Raw genomic sequence first — 16,717 nt, 5'->3', positions numbered from 1 at the left:
GCTACAGAGCTTTTGTTTACTAAGAGAAGATCTGATAAGACTGAGAGTTGGTAGATCTCCAAAGCAAGCTGAAGAAAGACTTGTGACACCCAAAGCTAATACTCATGCAGTTCAGTGCAAAGATGTGCACCATCACAAGATATAAACCAACAAATGTAATCCATCATCTCATACTATTCATACTTAGAACTAGAATCTGCTGTATTTTACCTGTTGGTAAGCAAACTTGGTGGTGGACAGGGAGGGTTTTAAACTGGCTACAAAAATGTGTACCTCTTCATTCTCCATGCATCCATCTGACCTATGATACCACTAATGTATCTCTTAGGGATTGTGTGATTTATTTTGGCTCCTGCAACTCCTGAACTGGATCCCCAGGGCAGGAGACTTCCCCTGAGTGAGCACAGTCCCTCTGTCACACCAGCTGTGTAGCCACAGCCACAGGGATCCCATAAGATGGGGAGAATCAGGGTGGCTGATACACAGGTGTGGTGCAGCTTGGATACGACTCACACTTCAGAAACTCCCTACAGCAGTCAGACCCAGCACAAAGAAAGTGAAGGAGTAGTTCTGGACTCTCTGCTACTACCCTCAACTGCAGCTAATACCTCCTGGATGCAAAGGAAACATTTTTATAACGTCTTCGGCTCCCCAGTAAAAGATACTTGTACAGGTGTAGTGTTTTATAATTACTACCTATGGCCTTGCAGGTTTTCCCTCTTTTCTCTTTCTTAGGGGACTGTAAGCTGTTGCTCCTGCAGAAACTCCAGTCCCTCCAGAGTGGGCTGACCCAGAAGGAGGTGCTGCGTTTTAGCTTGTTCTGAGAGATGATGCTGCTGTGACGTGACCTGTTGGAGTTGTAGGAGAAGGACTTCGATTCTCTTATCTGGCCATGCCTGGGAGGACTACCTGTGCAATTGCAGTCACGATTATAGGTGGAATGTATGCACAGGGCCTTCTTTTGTTTCTTCCTTGAGCTGAAAACCCCTTTTTCATCACCTTCAGAGAATCCCCAGTTCACATAACCACCTTCAGTTTCTTCCCTGTCACCACAGCAGGGTGCTGCACTCTCTTCAATATCCAGCGATGGCTGGAGACCAAGAGGATGATCAGCTTCTACGGCATTAGTCTTTTCTGATGGCAAATGAATAACAAAGTCTCTCTGGCTCCATTGATAATCTTCTGGCTCTTTTCCAATGAGGCTGACACTCCGCAAGTTTTGCTGCATCACAATGCTACTCTGCAGTTCATCTCTAAATGCATCGTCCCTGTACTTGGCAGGAGTGCTTAAAAAGGACAAATTTAAGGTGACATCCTCAGAGAAAGACCCTCCCTGATGGTCAGGGGGCACCAACAAAAATTGTCCATATCTAGGGGTTGACTTCATCTCAGAGGATACTCCTGAAGTGAGTGTGTCACTTTCTATCTCTATCTTTCGAGAGCTGTCTTCTACCATCTTGTTAGTCTCAGTCCTCAATACGTGGTCTGATGGCCACTGACTCCTTACCAGGCTCCGTAAGAGAGAGGGTGGCATGCTGTAATAGCGGTACTTCTTGTCATACAAACACTCTAGGCTGCTCAAGGTCTTGGAATAGAGCGCATTGCTCCAGCTATGGGGCAGCTTCCTACAGGTTTGATGTTTTGTGTCAGCCAATAAGGCTTCTTCCACCTGCAAGGTGTCTACAGCTGAAAGCACTTTCAGGATGTCCACTGTCAAGGCAGACAGGTCTTGCAAATGTCCTAGCTGGCTGTCCAGGGAGAGTAAAGACTCCTTGATATAAAATACCTTCTCATGCACTTCTTTAAGCTGCAGAAACATCTCTTCCACTCTAGGTGGAAAAAGAAAAGACAATTAAAATACCAAAACACAGATCTTTACTTCTGTTTGCCAGATGATGAAGGAAGCCATTAACACATTTCAAAAAGTCAGTGTTTCAAACAGCCCTTTTTTTTTTTTTAATGATGACTTCCATTCCCATGAATATCTATATTTGACAAAACCCATCCAAACTTACAACATGTTATTCAGATTACTGGGCCAACAGCCAGTGACTTTTAAGGGAACAGGCTTTTTGCTCAAGTAGTATCTATTTTAAAAACTGCTGTTTTCCTACTCATGTCCATTCCTTGCCATAGAACTACTGAACCATGGAGAGAAGGACACAGCTTTGGAAATGCTGCACTGGCTATTGCTGTAAATGTAAAATGCTGTGAAGTACACTCCTTGTCAGTCAGTCGTTCTGCATTTCTACATTTCTTGTGCAAGCTTGAGAAGGACAAGGCTCACACAAACCTACAGATACTCTTGCATTTCTCAAATACTGGAGACCGGTGGGAAAAGGATCTTCCCAATAACCTGTTTGGCCTCTGGGAACAGATTCTGTATGTCTGATGCCATCAGTTATCTTCAGGCAAAATTCAACTGCCCAAAAAGCAAAGCCTTTTTTTATGGTCTTCAAATCCCCCGTAAACAGTTCAAGAACTTCTTGGCCTGGAACGATATCTTTTTAACCAAATCATTATCTTTGTGTTTCCTGAAGATACTCTTTCTGGTGCTCTATCACCAAGACAATGATACACTAGCTGCATGCAATATGCAAAAGTTGCTCCTTTCCTTTGTCACTGAGTAACTAAAAGATGTAGTAGTTAACCAATAGCTGAATAAAATCAAAGACCAGTGTTCCAAAATATTTTATTCATCTCAGTTAATTTCTTGTATTAATGTTATGCAATGCTGTGAAGTGTGTCTCACCTTTGCACTCAGAAAAAAATTCCTTTCCAGATCTATATTTATCCACTAAATGAAATCTTCTTGCTGTAATCGATTCTGCAGCTTTTGAACAAAGCTACTTATTTTATTTCTTTTACAGGGGACATTAATTTTGCTTGTGTGTTTTGTTTTAGTATGCAGAAAATAAGATTATGAACAGGCAAAGATTAAGAGGCTATCTTTCTCTAGGCAAAACAAATTTATTAGATGAAATCAGTATTGGCATTCGGTAAGACTTTTTATAGTGCTCACTTTCTTTAACTCTTCCCATTAAACTTAATGGCAGCTTTGCCACTGATTTCAATAGAGAGCTAAATTAGGCCAATACTGAGAGTTTTGAAACCCCGTTGACAGTTGTGTGTTGACATTTTGCAAACCAAGACACTAGGTTGCAGATAATGCTACAATGGTTATACGGTTATTTCTGTAAACAGCAGTTATACTCAATCACAAGCAATATTCTCACAGTGTTCCTACACTGCTAAGCCTTTAAATAAAAATACGTATTGTATGCTGTACTCTGGCATGTTTTCGTGGTGCTACCTGGTCTGCAAAAGTGAAACTGAGCAACATTTTACTGTACCACTTTAACCACCTGCACACTGCACACATCTGGGGATGCAATTCTGCCAGCAAGGCTTCCCAGCCAGGCCTGCAATGCAGTTCGAACAGGCACATGACATTTCCACCAAATTAGCAAGGCCTGTGCATGTTATTGCTCCTCATGTTCACAGTGGCCAAAAGCATTAGCTTATCAAAGTCTTTTTATATGACAAATGTATACAATGAGCACAAATCTGCAGCAAAACACACCTTTCTGTTGTCAGACGGATCCTTTCACTGTCACTGGAACTCAGGCTTTCGTTCTTCTCATGAAAGTATTTTTCCACACACTGTTCCTCAAAGTCATGGAGTTTCTTTAACTCCTCATCACTGAGGTACAGCTCTGAACAAAGGAGATAGGAGATGGTATGAAGCATGCTGACAAATGCAATTGTTTATAAGCATCCATGAGAAAAAAAGGAAACTGTCAGAACAGGTTTCCTCCCTCTCCCTTGACAAGAATTAATTAGACCTAACTCCATTAATTTGGGCTTATATATAAAGACTCAACATGCCAAATACAGGTGAACATGTTTTTTATCTTTCCTTAGACAGGCAGCAAAACCACACTGACAAAAATTGCAGTGCACTCCCTTTCAAAGCCTCAAAAGTACATACCCAAATGGCTGCTCATAAAGATGTATTTTCTCCCAAACTTTTTCCTGTATTTTGCTATATAGGATATATATAGAGTGTGACTCACAAGACTTAGATATAGATGTGTAAGACTTAAAAAGATTTCACTATAATTTGGTCCCGGCATTCATTTAGGACTAGTCACCTATAACAATTTACAGTCCTTTCAGATACTCAAAGCTACAAAGCTTTTTTTCACCTAATTGCTTCATGTGTTCATATGTATAAAACATTAAGCAAGATTACTGGGTGAAAAAGAACACATTCAAAAGTGTAAAACTCCACAGACTGGGCTTCTCATGATGCCATTCTTCTAGCACACCAAGACTTCTGAGAGAACAGATTGCTTTTAAGTCAGCATGAAGAAATGCATACGGTGGTAAGCTGTTTCTCCGATCCAAACTCCTCATCTTCCAAGCTCCTTTTTTCTTTCCTTTTTCACATACCAGTCCTCACTGTAGTTGCTAGGGGGGCATCTGTGCCAAGCAACGTGGCAGTGTTTGCTACAAGTGTGTAGTACTCGGTTGCAACACACAGCTCAGCAGGGAAGCCCCCCGCAGTGTTCTGGGGTCCCCCTCTCCCTCCAAATGAGACCTGATCACCTCCCTAGGCTCTTTTCCCCCCTAACCCACCTGTGTTCTTGCCTCCAAGATTTTACTCTCTGTATGTTGGTATTTTCATTGATTTTCCACAGGGTGGCACTGGATCCTTATTACTAAAACCAGTTAATTATAACCACACCAAACTTTAAGTAGAAGAAACTTATCAAGCAATGCACAGGCATACAGAAAAGGGACACAAAGGTACATAAACAGGAAAAAAGTCCCTTTCTGAGAGAAGTGTACGCAACGCATGAGCCCTCTTCTATCCAAGGACTTTTAGATGTGCTAAGCAGTGTTTCAGTTTTTCTTGTGCCTAATGCATCTTACAAGCAAGACATCCTCTATGCAATGTCAGTGACTTATACTGTGACTGCATATAAAGTAAGCAGTGGTACTTCAAAGGCAGGCTGATGTATCCAGTCATGATGGAGGAGCTGAGCCTGGGAGCAGCAGTAAAGCGGCTCAGCATTGATTAGTTAAGCCCATTTTTTAACTCTGTAACCACCTGTGAGTGTGCCAGGTATCTTCAGGGATTCATGTTCAGCAGAGAAAATCCTAAGTGAAGCATAACCTAGGCAGGGTCTGCTCACCTCTTTTACTAGGTGTCCAGGATGTATGTTGCACCAAAAAGGATGAGGCTGTATAATACCATGTGCCAATGTTCCCCAATGTTTTTTTAGATAAGGTTACAGCCACCAGTCTCTCCTCCTCCCCATCCCCTTGCCTCACCCCACCAATCACCAAGCCCCACGATTGAGTATTCATTCCCATCCCAACATCTTGTGGTCCCCTCCCCGCAATGGCCAGGGCTGCTCCTGGCAGAGCTGCAGGAGCTGGTGACAGTGGGACAGGGAACTGGCATCACCTTAAAGAGGCATTAGGAAGGACCCTGGGATGGAGAAGTCCAGGCTGGGAAGGGTGAAGGAGGTGGGGTTAAGGTGCAGTGATGAGGCAGTGCACAAAGGGAAGGATGTAGTGAGGAGGTGGGAGGCCCCTATGCCTCTCTCTGCATCTGCCATCACTGGATCTCCTCTGTCTTTGAGCTCTGCGGCTACTTTCTCTGGGCAATTAAAAAGGAATTTGTTTGTCTTTTCAGGACAAATGTACAGAAATGTATACCTCTAGTATTTCAAAATAAGCCTATTCTATCCTACATCAGCAGAAAAAGCTGCTGTCCCTTTATTTCAGCTCAGAATTGTGATGTAACTTGACTGATGCACAGTATGTAGCAGAGCAAAAGCCAAATACAAAGCAAAGCATTCCCCCAGTCGCTTTTTCCTACAAGAGTTCTCAGGCAGGCAGGTTAAATTCAGTTTTGCAAATAAAACCAGCCTCCTACCCAGAGGATCTCTTTTTTTTTTTTTTTGACGAACTGAGCTACAAAATGATGGGAGGATAGCAAAACATTCCTCATGAGTTATTTTTGTCCCCAGCTTAGCTCTGCTTACTTAGTCCAACATCGCCTTCCTCTTGATCCAGCTCATTTGGTGGCCGATGGTGGAAGATGCGGTTTATCAGAAGTCCAATGTGGCTCAGAAGGATGAAAGGTGGAGGCAGCCATGGCTTCTCATGGTAGGTCATAATGTAGCGGTACCGATTGTACTTCCAGAGCTTGTTCGATATGGATTTCAAATCATAATAAACATTACTGAGAAGGGAGATAGAGGGGGAAGGAGGGTAAAACACTCCCGTGAGGAATATTCCCAAGACAGCACAAGATGCTTGTCTACAGATCTAATTTGACACTGAAGAAAAGTCCCATCTCTCCAGTGAGGTAAATCAGCTTAGCAACTTTCATTTAACAAAGCAGCAGCATGTGCCTGCAGCTAGTGCACTGAGAATGAGATCTTCAAAGCTGCCTAACGGATTTGGAGATCCAATTCCCATTCACATTAATGGGAACTGGGCAAAAAATATCCCTGAAGTGGCTTTGAAATCTCAGCCAGATTATTTAAACTTTAATATATAGCCTAACTGAGAATTCAACATTGTCTGCCTCTTTGGATTGGATTAAATGTAGGAGTCAGGATAAGGCAAGAGTGTTAACAAAACGGTTCTGCTGCTTCTCAGTGCACTCCCCCTAAACAAAATACTTGATGCAAGAAGCAGCTACACGAGCAATTCTTCTGCAGGGTACTCTTTGGAGCCATAATATTACTAAACGTGACTGTTGTTGCAGTGAATAATTTCCCGTATCCACTATCATAGACCCAAGTACAGGCAAGCAACTTTGTGGTCTCTGGCACTGTAATTTCAGCTGCACCATCATACCACACATCCAGTATATAATCACAAAAACATCAGCTTTGCTCCTGGGAGCATAATTAAATATATTGCTCATACCCATTTTTGGTCCCACTTCTGGAACAATCAAATCACTAGGCAGAAGATTTAACATATCATCATTGCTGAAGGTTTAAATCTAGAAATAATTCAAATTACAATTTCACAGCTGTGTATTAAAAAAAAAAAAAATGATGCCTTGCCACAATTTCACGAAAGGGATTTCTAATTGGAAGTGGGAATAGAATGAGTTTTGATCATTCAGTTTTCTTGAATATTAATCACCACATTTCTTCATTTGAAATTTTTTTAACCTACAGCTGACTTTTTCTTCCCCAGAAATACTAGAACTCTAGGAAAAAAATAATTAACTACATGGGTTAGATTGCTCTTTACTAATATTTACAGAACTGGATCCACTACAACAGTTTTCCTGTTAAATCTTGAAAGGTTAGAATTACTATAAAGACACTGATTAATTACTACAGAATTACTATGAATTACTGTAGAATTACTATAAAGACCCTTCCTACTCTGCAGCAGACATTAAAAGGCAGATAGTGAAAAACACTACAGTTAGATTTCAATCTAGAACATATCAAATTGCACCAAACAACAGGAATTTTCAAATTATTTCCCGAAGGAAGAGCATGCTCCTACAAAGTCATTATCCTCTTCCCTTGAATACCTTCTCCACTTATCTGCCAATTTAAATCTTGAGCTACCCTATGATGAACATTATACAGGCTCTCAGCACAACAAATACAACTTCTAGGGACAAAGGACAAATTATTTCAGAGCTGAATTAATGTTGCTTATTTGCCAACTGGAGTTGTCCAGTTTCAGAGTCTGTGTTTAAATGGCAAAACAGTTTAGGCGTCTGCTAACCATCCCCTTCCTCCTACCCTCTTATTTCCACCATTCTTTTTTTATTCACTGGACCCCCATGGAAGGTGGGGTAACAACCACCATCAACATGCCCCTGCTGGGGCATTTTTGGTGAAAGGTTTTTGCGGAAGTGTTGGCAGAACATCTATTAGTTGCTTTTGCTTTTGCAGGAATATACCATGGTACCTACTTAAAGAAAGCAATAAGCAAGTTGACCATGATGATGTACTGCACAAAGAGGTAGACAGCTTGGAGGAACGGCGTGAGGAAGGAGCCAGGAGGACAGTCTTCATTGGTTTCGCAGACTGAAAGTGAAGGACATACAGAGCATGGTTAGCACGGAAATCAGAGCAGAGCACAGCAATGGCATGTGCTCCTCATTTGCCCCAGCAAGAAACAGAATAGTCTTTGTTACTTTCACGGAGACACATTACTAAATTTCCAACTAAAAGGTCTACCTCCATGTAAAGGAGATCTGAGACCGCTTCATGATGCTACTGCCCTACAGTTTCCATTGCAATTCAGAAGCTGTAGACAGCATTTCATATGTATCAGTTCTTAAGCCAGTCACCCTGACTTTTTGTTAAGGGAAAAGATGATGCAGCTGAAATGTATTTGGGAGATGGCACACACTCAAGTAAACTGAAATCCCAATCTTTGATCTTTAAAGCAAAGCTTTCACTGACTCCACTGTGAAAAGGATACAGCACAAAGGTTGCTTTATCAGTACTGGAGTGTTATTCCTTTGAAGCTTCAGTAAGATCGTATTAACTCATGTGCAAAAGGATATATGGCTATGAATATTTGTGAAATGAAGTAACAAATCACAGAAATTAAGGGATCCCTCTTAATGTTTGTAAATTGTCAAAATAAATACTTTTCAGTCTTTATAATTTTTAATCAAATTTTACACCTTTGAGGAAATTTTAAAACACATTTATAAGGCAGCAGCCCTAAATTCAGGACATATTCCACAGCATAAAGAGTCATTAGAGAAATCATAGCTTTATTTGGGAAGTGTCAAATTTCTAAAGGTTTAGCATTAATAAGTGATTAAATGGATTAAACTGTGAAACTTAACAGTGCTTTCATTAAAAGAATTTTGACTTATATAACCAAAATACATAGCCATCATGTGACTGTTTCAGCAATAATAATGGATGCAACATCTTAAATTATTTTAGTGAATCAGGTCTATGCTGAACTATGTATCTTAAATATCTGTATCTATTTGCATATCTACTTTCCTATTTTAGGGACTGTTTTACTTGTACCCATCACTTAGCAGCATGAGAATGCCTTCCATCTGTATGCTGATATATCTCCTTGAGTGCTTGGTTCTTCTCTCTTACTGAGACAAGGTCAAAGCCATAATCAAGATATAACATTTTTCCTATTTACATTGATTGATTCTATTTTTTCTATGTTCAACTGGTTTATCTGTTTAAGGATGATGTCAGGTAACTCTTACTTATTGTGGTGAAAAATAATTTTTCTTTCTTATTTTTTCTTTTTTGTTTCCCCTTTATTCTTTCTTCCTTTAAGGCAACTTTGTAGTCTTTTCTCCAACAGATCAGCAGCTTTGGATTCACCTAATTGGAAATTCATTTCACTGCCAGATCCCCTGACCATGAACTAGCTTAGTATTAGTTCCTATGTGCTTTGCTACAAGCTTTGCAATATACTTAATTTGAAAAGCTAGATTTGAAGGTTTTAAAGCTTAATCTTTATTTTTAACTAAGAAACTAATATTCTCACCTTTATTCATACAGGACATATGTACACTAGAATCAAAATTGTTTGAGAAAGACCAGACTCCATATGTGGTCAAAACTCTAGTAGGCCAAAGTGGACGTGTTTCTGCACATATTTAATTTAAGCTGTTGAGCTGTACTGTGAAAATTACCTACCATCTATTTCTCCAGCATAGACCTCACCAAACATCATCCAGTAGGGTTGAAATACAATATCTCGTGCCAGAGTCCAAGAAGGAGGCTCCTCTGGTGAAAGGATTGCCTTTCGTGACACTCCAAAACTCAACAGGACTATGGCCATCATGACCACAATATAGAACATGTTTGCTGTCTGGAAGACATGTTTGCATGAAAGAATTAGCCCTGTTAATTATATGTAAAGGAGACATACATTTTAGAGATGAGTATCAATCACTGCTTTTACAAATCAGAATATAAAAACAGGGCTAATAATCTAATATGCTGGAGAAAATAAAAATATCTTAGTTTTATGACTTGGACTACCCAGGTATTTTATAGAAGTTAAAGTTAACCTGGACCAAAAAGGCCACAAGTCCTACTTGCCTCTCAAGTCCCTCTTAAGATCTTAAGCAAGATTTGAAAAATGCAGAGACCTTATGATGGTGCTTTTCCTCAGTGGTATTTTTTCCAAACTGAGAACAAGGAATAGCAGTGAAAATGATTTTGCCTTCTAACACTGAATCAGAATTACTATGCAAGACAGAATATAAAAGTATTAATAAGATAGTTCCCAATAACCGAGGGAAATTACAGTGGGAATCTGCAGATGTCCCTCAAGACTAGGCAGTAGTTCAGCAGCAGTTCTTATACCAAAAGAGAAAAAAAATTAACTTTGATCTCAGAGAAATTTTGCCTGCTAAAATGGGATATAATTATTTGAATCAAAATGTAAAATAATAATGAGACAGTTTCCAAGAGCTAGGGGAATTATCTATAGTAGTGAGCCCAACTGCAAGAGACAGTGATTTTTCTTTCTCCTATTATCAAGCTGGATCAGAAACTCAACTCAAATGCAACCCTTCTCTAAGGAATGAAGCAAAAATAGCTTTTGTGAATAAATTCAAATAATGAATAAATTAGAGAGAACGGAAATCTGATTATGTCAGTCAACTCACAAACAGAAAAAGAAAGTGGTATTTTCAGGTAATACATTCACTATGAATTGTTAGATGACCTCCCCTTTGACCATCATTCTTTTCTGTCACTTATGAGCTTTACACGTTCCTCAACAGATGCCTTAACTACAAAAATATTGTTCCAAAGCATAATACTTACCATCTTCCCAATCATTGTCAGGTATGGGCCAGCATGCTGATTTACAGCAAAAAGATCAAGGAGCCGAGCATACCAAAATATTATATCCAAGCAGTAAAGTAGCCTCCCTGCAGTTTGAACAGGGGGGTCGGACCAGCGCAAGCCAAAACCAATCATGAACAGGATGATTGCTATAGAATCAGTAAAATTCCAGTATTCATAAATCCACACCTTCACTTTTTGGCGGAATTTTCCAGGTTCTGAGATAAATACCTGAGTAGAATGTGAGGAAAAAAAAACCAAAGAAACTCCATTAAAGTCACAGATATATTCTTTAACCTTTTCTGTCTGAACTGTTTCATGATATTTGGGAATGTATAATTCTTTTTCTTTTTGCAGGCCCATGTACTGCATATTGCCATTCACCATTAATTAAGGTTTGTACTTAATCTATAGTGCCGTATTGCTCAAGTATGCGACACCAAATAGGATAGCTCTTCCTAAGGAAAAATGGATTCTGAGCCTGAACCCATTCACTAAAGAGCACGTTCCTCAGCAGAAAAGAGCAGCCAGTATAGAACTGTTATGCATACCTATCATTATAAATTAACAAGCATTTTCTAGAGGAATGGTCATGACTCGCAACAGCCCTTTCAAAAGCCCCTAAGTCATGCAAAGTACCAACCTAACCTTGCTGATGGGAAAATAACTAATAATGCCTTTTATTTCAGACTGAAAATATAAAGAAAGATCCTTGTATTCCACCAAGGACATGCTAAAAAAAGGAGTGCTGGCAACTAGCAAGGTAAAGAATGAAACGTTCACTCCTTGAACTGTGAGGTGCCCCAAAGGGATTTTAAGCTTCACTGAGCAAATGTGTGAAGTGGAATCTTTGGGAGGCCATAAATAAAACCTTTGCACATTGACCAAGTGAGGCCAATTATGCAGTGCTATGTAAGATCATACTGATAAGTACCAAGCAATGGAGAGATTTTGAAATGTTACACCCTGATCCTGCAAGAATTTACGCATATGAACACATTAATGTAAACAAGTGATCCTACTAAATTCAGCTGGACTAACTCACATGAGGAACTAGTTGCAGGATCAGGGCCTAAGGCTTTAACAATTAGTTGATACAATCTAGAGAAATAGAGGTTTGCAGTTATATATAACAAGGCCCTCAGCAGTTAATTAGCTGCACGTGTAAGACACGGTGTCCTACAAAGTCTTTGCCAGCAGACCAGAACTAGTACATGGACAAAGAAAATCAAGTAGAAGACATGAATTTCAAAGTCTCCAATGAATTTTAATGCTAGAAAGAAGAGCTGATGTTTCCACTGTCCCACCATCAACACAATGCAACAGCACAACAGTGATTTCCAAAGTGCTTGCTATTCCACAAATTTTTTCTCAATTAGACAATCCTTGCATAGATTTTTCTTAATTTTATCTCATGCAGCCACAGAACTTCTATGTTTATCCAAGCTTCAATATATTCTCAGCATTTCTGCTGCCCCTTGAAATCCTTCACCTCTCGTTCTGATGTCGCAGTCTTCTGAGTGATCTGTTGGAACAGCATCCTTCACACAGAAGTGTGACTGCTTTTTTGCAGTTTTATTCCTCTAAAAGTACAGCATTTCAAATGTCATATACAAGACAATTCACACTACTATTGTTTACTATGTGCCGACTCTACAGTGAAGATATGTCCGATCAGATGCAATAATTTGGGAAATACATAGCTGCATTTATCCCCAACCTCAGGTTTGGAGTGCAAGTTGTGTTCAGAAGCTCAGATCTAATCAACTGCAAATAATTGTGATTAATTTTCATTGGAATATCATTTTTCCATGCTCAATGAGTCCAGCATTAAAAGTTGATCAGTTGGTCAGTTAGACTTGATGGAAAGCCATAGATCATCCTACGCATAACACCTATTAATCAACAACAATGTCCACACTCAAAGTAAATATCTAAAGACAAATTCCATATTCGTCATAAGAAATCCAATGGTCCACTCAAAAAAATTAAGAAACAGGTGCCTACATCAGGGCTCCAAATCTCAATTCAGCACAATCACTCTCAAGCAACCTGCACATTACCACTGACTTTACACAGAAAAATAGAGATTTAAGGACAAACTTTAAGATGCATTTTCAAAGCCCAAGTACTGGTCTTCAAATAAAAAGACTTCTCAGAAATAAATGCCCTGTATAATTCTTTCCTCTGCTAAATTCTCTACAAAAAGAATGCAGGATTTGGCATTCTTCAGTTTATGGTATTCTCTGGTTTATAATATACCCACTATAGATGAGAAGTGTGAATGGAAAATCTTACCTCCCTGACTTTTTCAATAGCAGTGCTGAAAATATAAATGATAACAAGCCACTCTTGCACACTCGGTCTTGGTTCCATCTTCACCAACACAGTGTAAGTGAAGAGCATGAGGAACGCCATGTACGCCATCTACAAAACAGAGGGTATATAATCCATATGCACAAAAATCTCTAACAGATTTCTGCAAACATATTAACAGGTGATTAGCCTGACTATATGTATTCAAACTACTGGGGCACTGTCAGATTTTTGAGCCCAAAAGCTTTCCTCCAGTCCTCCAAAGTATTTTTTACGGGAATATCCTTAAACACCATTTGGAAATTGGCGCTTTAGTGCTGAAAAAATGAGAGCAGAAGACGAACTATTGCAGCACATGTTCACCTAGGCCCCAAACCCATATACGAGACAGACTATTTTATCTGCACATTGTTACTGGAATGTAAAGGTAGTGCTATGTTTTTATCCTAACCTTCTGTAGGAGCAGGTAACCATTCTCAAAGCTATGTGAATCACTGCTGGTTAATCAGTGCCTTCCAAAACACAGGAGGAACATTATCAAGCGGAAAGCACATACTTTAACACGCTATAAACATATCTGAGATAATAGATTAACAACCTATAAAGCAGTTAACGACACACTGTTAAAGGAGTGACAGTTTATGTACATGGTGGTCTGACCCAACAGGCAGCCTGATCTTAAATATCCTAAACTCTACTGACACAGGGTTAGTTACTAGAATTGATTTAATAAATGCATATTTCTCTACAGCAAATTATCTCCTACAGATTAATATTCATTCCTTCAGAAACAGTTCCTAAAGAAAGGGACACGAATATCTGTGAGCTATTTAAGGTATTTAAGGCCAGCTTCAAAGCTATCTCTACATGTGCAATTAACTACTGTAAAAAGCTGTGCTCAGGTTTTTCTTTAGTTCCTTATAATTTTTTTCTCTTTTTTTTTTTTTTTAAATGCAGCTGCACGATTTTAGCAGAAAAACTTTTCACTTCATTCTGAGAGAAATATTCCAATGTCTTCCCATCCACCCCCACCACTAAGTGGCTGCAAATCCATGCTAGGTAATGTAAAAGCAGCATCAAGCAGTATTGGAAGGATCAGATCAAAGGAGGATTTTGGCAATCTGAGTTCTAGCATGATGACCAACCGTGTGAAACCAGAACTTGACAATTGGTGCGTTGTAGAACTCATAGATTTTCCTAGTGCCAGGCAGGTTTCCTTGGCCACCGTCTACTTGGCTTTCATCAGACTTCTGAGCAATCTTCTCCACATCATAATCTTTCTTTAAAAGGAAACAGCATTTTAAAAGTAGGAAACCATGGTCTATGATTGCAAAGTTGTGTCATGTCAGAGGGAAGACAGGCACAGATGTTTAAGCTTTGTTCTGAATATACAAACCATTACTGTACCTTCATTTTGTCTGGTTACAATCATCTCATTTGCAATAATTAACATGCACACTTTTCCACTATAAATACTCATTTAGAGCTTGCTCTTATGACTACAGGCAGTGGACCGGGCATCAGCAGACCTGAATTCACTCCTGTTTCTGCCACACATTTCTTTAAGTCTTTAAGCAAAGTCACTTAACCGCTCTGTGTCCCACTTTCCCCATCTGTGAAATACAGATAAATAACAACTCCCAGTATGACATAACTGTGTTAGCTAGAACTCCAATGACAACTGTGGCACATTGTGAAATAAGGGAATGAGCATCACATTTCCGCTCATGTATACAGTTGCACAGAAAATGTCAGCACAGTAAAATTCTAAATACAGAATCTAATTGCTGGTTTTGATGTACTGTATGCCTGATTAGAAGATGAGGATGAAATAAGCACTCTCTTATAAAGATCTACCTATAAAAAATACAGGTAACTTCTTTAGTATCTTCAGTAAAATAAAAACAAAAAACCAAAAAAGTAAATACACTTGATTGTGTATCCAGAGTTTGACACTTGTCCGAGTAGCCCTCTGAAAGTAGAAATATCTGATTGCCGCTGACGCCTAAGAAGAGCTGCATACACACAGCAGTGAGCAACTGACAAAACCAGAAGGTGCTGAAAGGAGTTTTCAGAGATGAAGGAGGGAGGCCTGGGGGAACTATAAATAGCTAATAGCTGGGCCACACTACCTTGTTAAGTTTTGTTTCAATGCTGGCCAATTGCTTTGGCTAATATCAATGCTAACACTCACTGCTACTAGGCATCTGCAGTATAGCACTTTTTATGTGACATATTTATCCCTACTACACAACATTTCCTTGGGTTATCAGGGGAAAGCATTATTTTTCACCACATTAGACTCAGAAAAGTGCTAAACCAGAGAATTTGGTATACAGAATCATCCCAATGCATTACCATCAGAACCTCCAAGGTGAAGCAGAGAATTTGTCCCCTGAAAGAGCGCAATTTCCAGCTGCAGCAAGTCACTGGAATTTATGACTGTGTGTGAAAGATGCTCTATATGGCACATGTACACTGTTGAATGTTCTGTGTATTTTTCTATAATATTTCATACCAGAGTATTTAAGAAAAAGCAGTAGCTTGGCCTTTTGTTTTAAACAACGCTCTATATTAGATAAAATCAGAAGTTAAGCTTATTGCTAGCGTAGGAAGGAAGCAGCCCTGTCTGAGGCAGGTCAGAAAAGTGCTTACACACATTGCTGTGTTGCCTTCTACCAGACTGCAGGGGTGGTCCTGCTGCAAATAATTACAATTGTCCTGTCCTCTGTACCATAGCTGTTACCTAACCCCATAAAAAGCATTTTTGAACTGACTATATTAGACAGCACCGCAGGAGATAACGGCTTTGAGCATTTTTCTGCATCAGAGAGAGAAAACACAAGTGTGGCATTGACAGGCCTACCATGCTGCTGCAACAGCCCTCAACAACAATCCGCTGTCTTTTATTTTACACTAATTGAAAGTTAACTGTGAAGGTCCCAAGCAATCTACAATGCTTATCTGCTGTAAGATAAACAGAGGAGAGCAAAAAAGATTGCCTGAGAGCTCTCACTTGACAATCCTGTTGTCATTGCTTAGCACCTCACCAATATTTACCATTTTGGATGGAAATTCTCCGTGTCTACCTCAGACTGAAAACATCTGGAAATTTTCAGTTCAAGGAACGCTTTGTGGAGAATGAGAAAAAGAAAGGACAGGCAATTCTGCCTAGCAGAAGTCTGGGGAAATTCAGATCTTAAAATGCAAAGACTTCACCTATGCTGAAGACTCTCCATAGACAGGCCTAAGAAGGACTTTTTGCAACCACAGGTCCCTGCAGAGTGTTTCAGGACTCAGTTCAGGTGACTAAACCAAAAGCACAGTGCTTCTCTTGTGCTTTAAATGGCATCTCTACTAGGCTCAAGCGATGCAGAAGTAGAGATACCCTGTTTTTCAACAAGGGGGGCAGGAGCTAGACCTCTGGAAGGGCTATGATGTAATTCAGGAAACAAAATCTCAAGGAGAGACTAAAAGCAAATGGCAGGTGAGATGCAGGGCAGAGGCTACTGGCCAGGCAGGGCAGGAGGAAGGAGTGAGTTGGAAAG

At 39.7% G+C, this 16,717-nt stretch overlaps 1 protein-coding gene across 1 annotated transcript in view; it reads right to left on the bottom strand.

The window, feature by feature from the left end:
• TRPM6 (transient receptor potential cation channel, subfamily M, member 6) overlaps positions 1 to 16,717 on the bottom strand; it is an 81,626-nt gene that overhangs the window by 23,058 nt on the left and 41,851 nt on the right. Inside the window, exons 19-26 of the mRNA XM_009328173.1 lie at positions 14,315 to 14,449; positions 13,152 to 13,280; positions 10,833 to 11,084; positions 9,693 to 9,867; positions 7,973 to 8,087; positions 6,060 to 6,259; positions 3,584 to 3,716; positions 629 to 1,829 (exon numbers count right to left, since the gene is read on the bottom strand). Of these exons, the coding sequence (XP_009326448.1) occupies positions 629 to 1,829; positions 3,584 to 3,716; positions 6,060 to 6,259; positions 7,973 to 8,087; positions 9,693 to 9,867; positions 10,833 to 11,084; positions 13,152 to 13,280; positions 14,315 to 14,449 (2,340 nt within the window). The remainder of the gene's footprint in view (positions 1 to 628; positions 1,830 to 3,583; positions 3,717 to 6,059; positions 6,260 to 7,972; positions 8,088 to 9,692; positions 9,868 to 10,832; positions 11,085 to 13,151; positions 13,281 to 14,314; positions 14,450 to 16,717) is intronic.

Source organism: Pygoscelis adeliae, unplaced genomic scaffold, assembly GCF_000699105.1.
Source record: "Pygoscelis adeliae isolate BGI_AS28 unplaced genomic scaffold, ASM69910v1 Scaffold45, whole genome shotgun sequence".
In the NCBI taxonomy this organism is placed as follows: Eukaryota; Metazoa; Chordata; class Aves; order Sphenisciformes; family Spheniscidae; genus Pygoscelis; species Pygoscelis adeliae.
The sequence above is the reverse complement of the archived record's forward strand: the minus strand, read 5'-3'. Positions and strand labels throughout refer to the sequence as shown.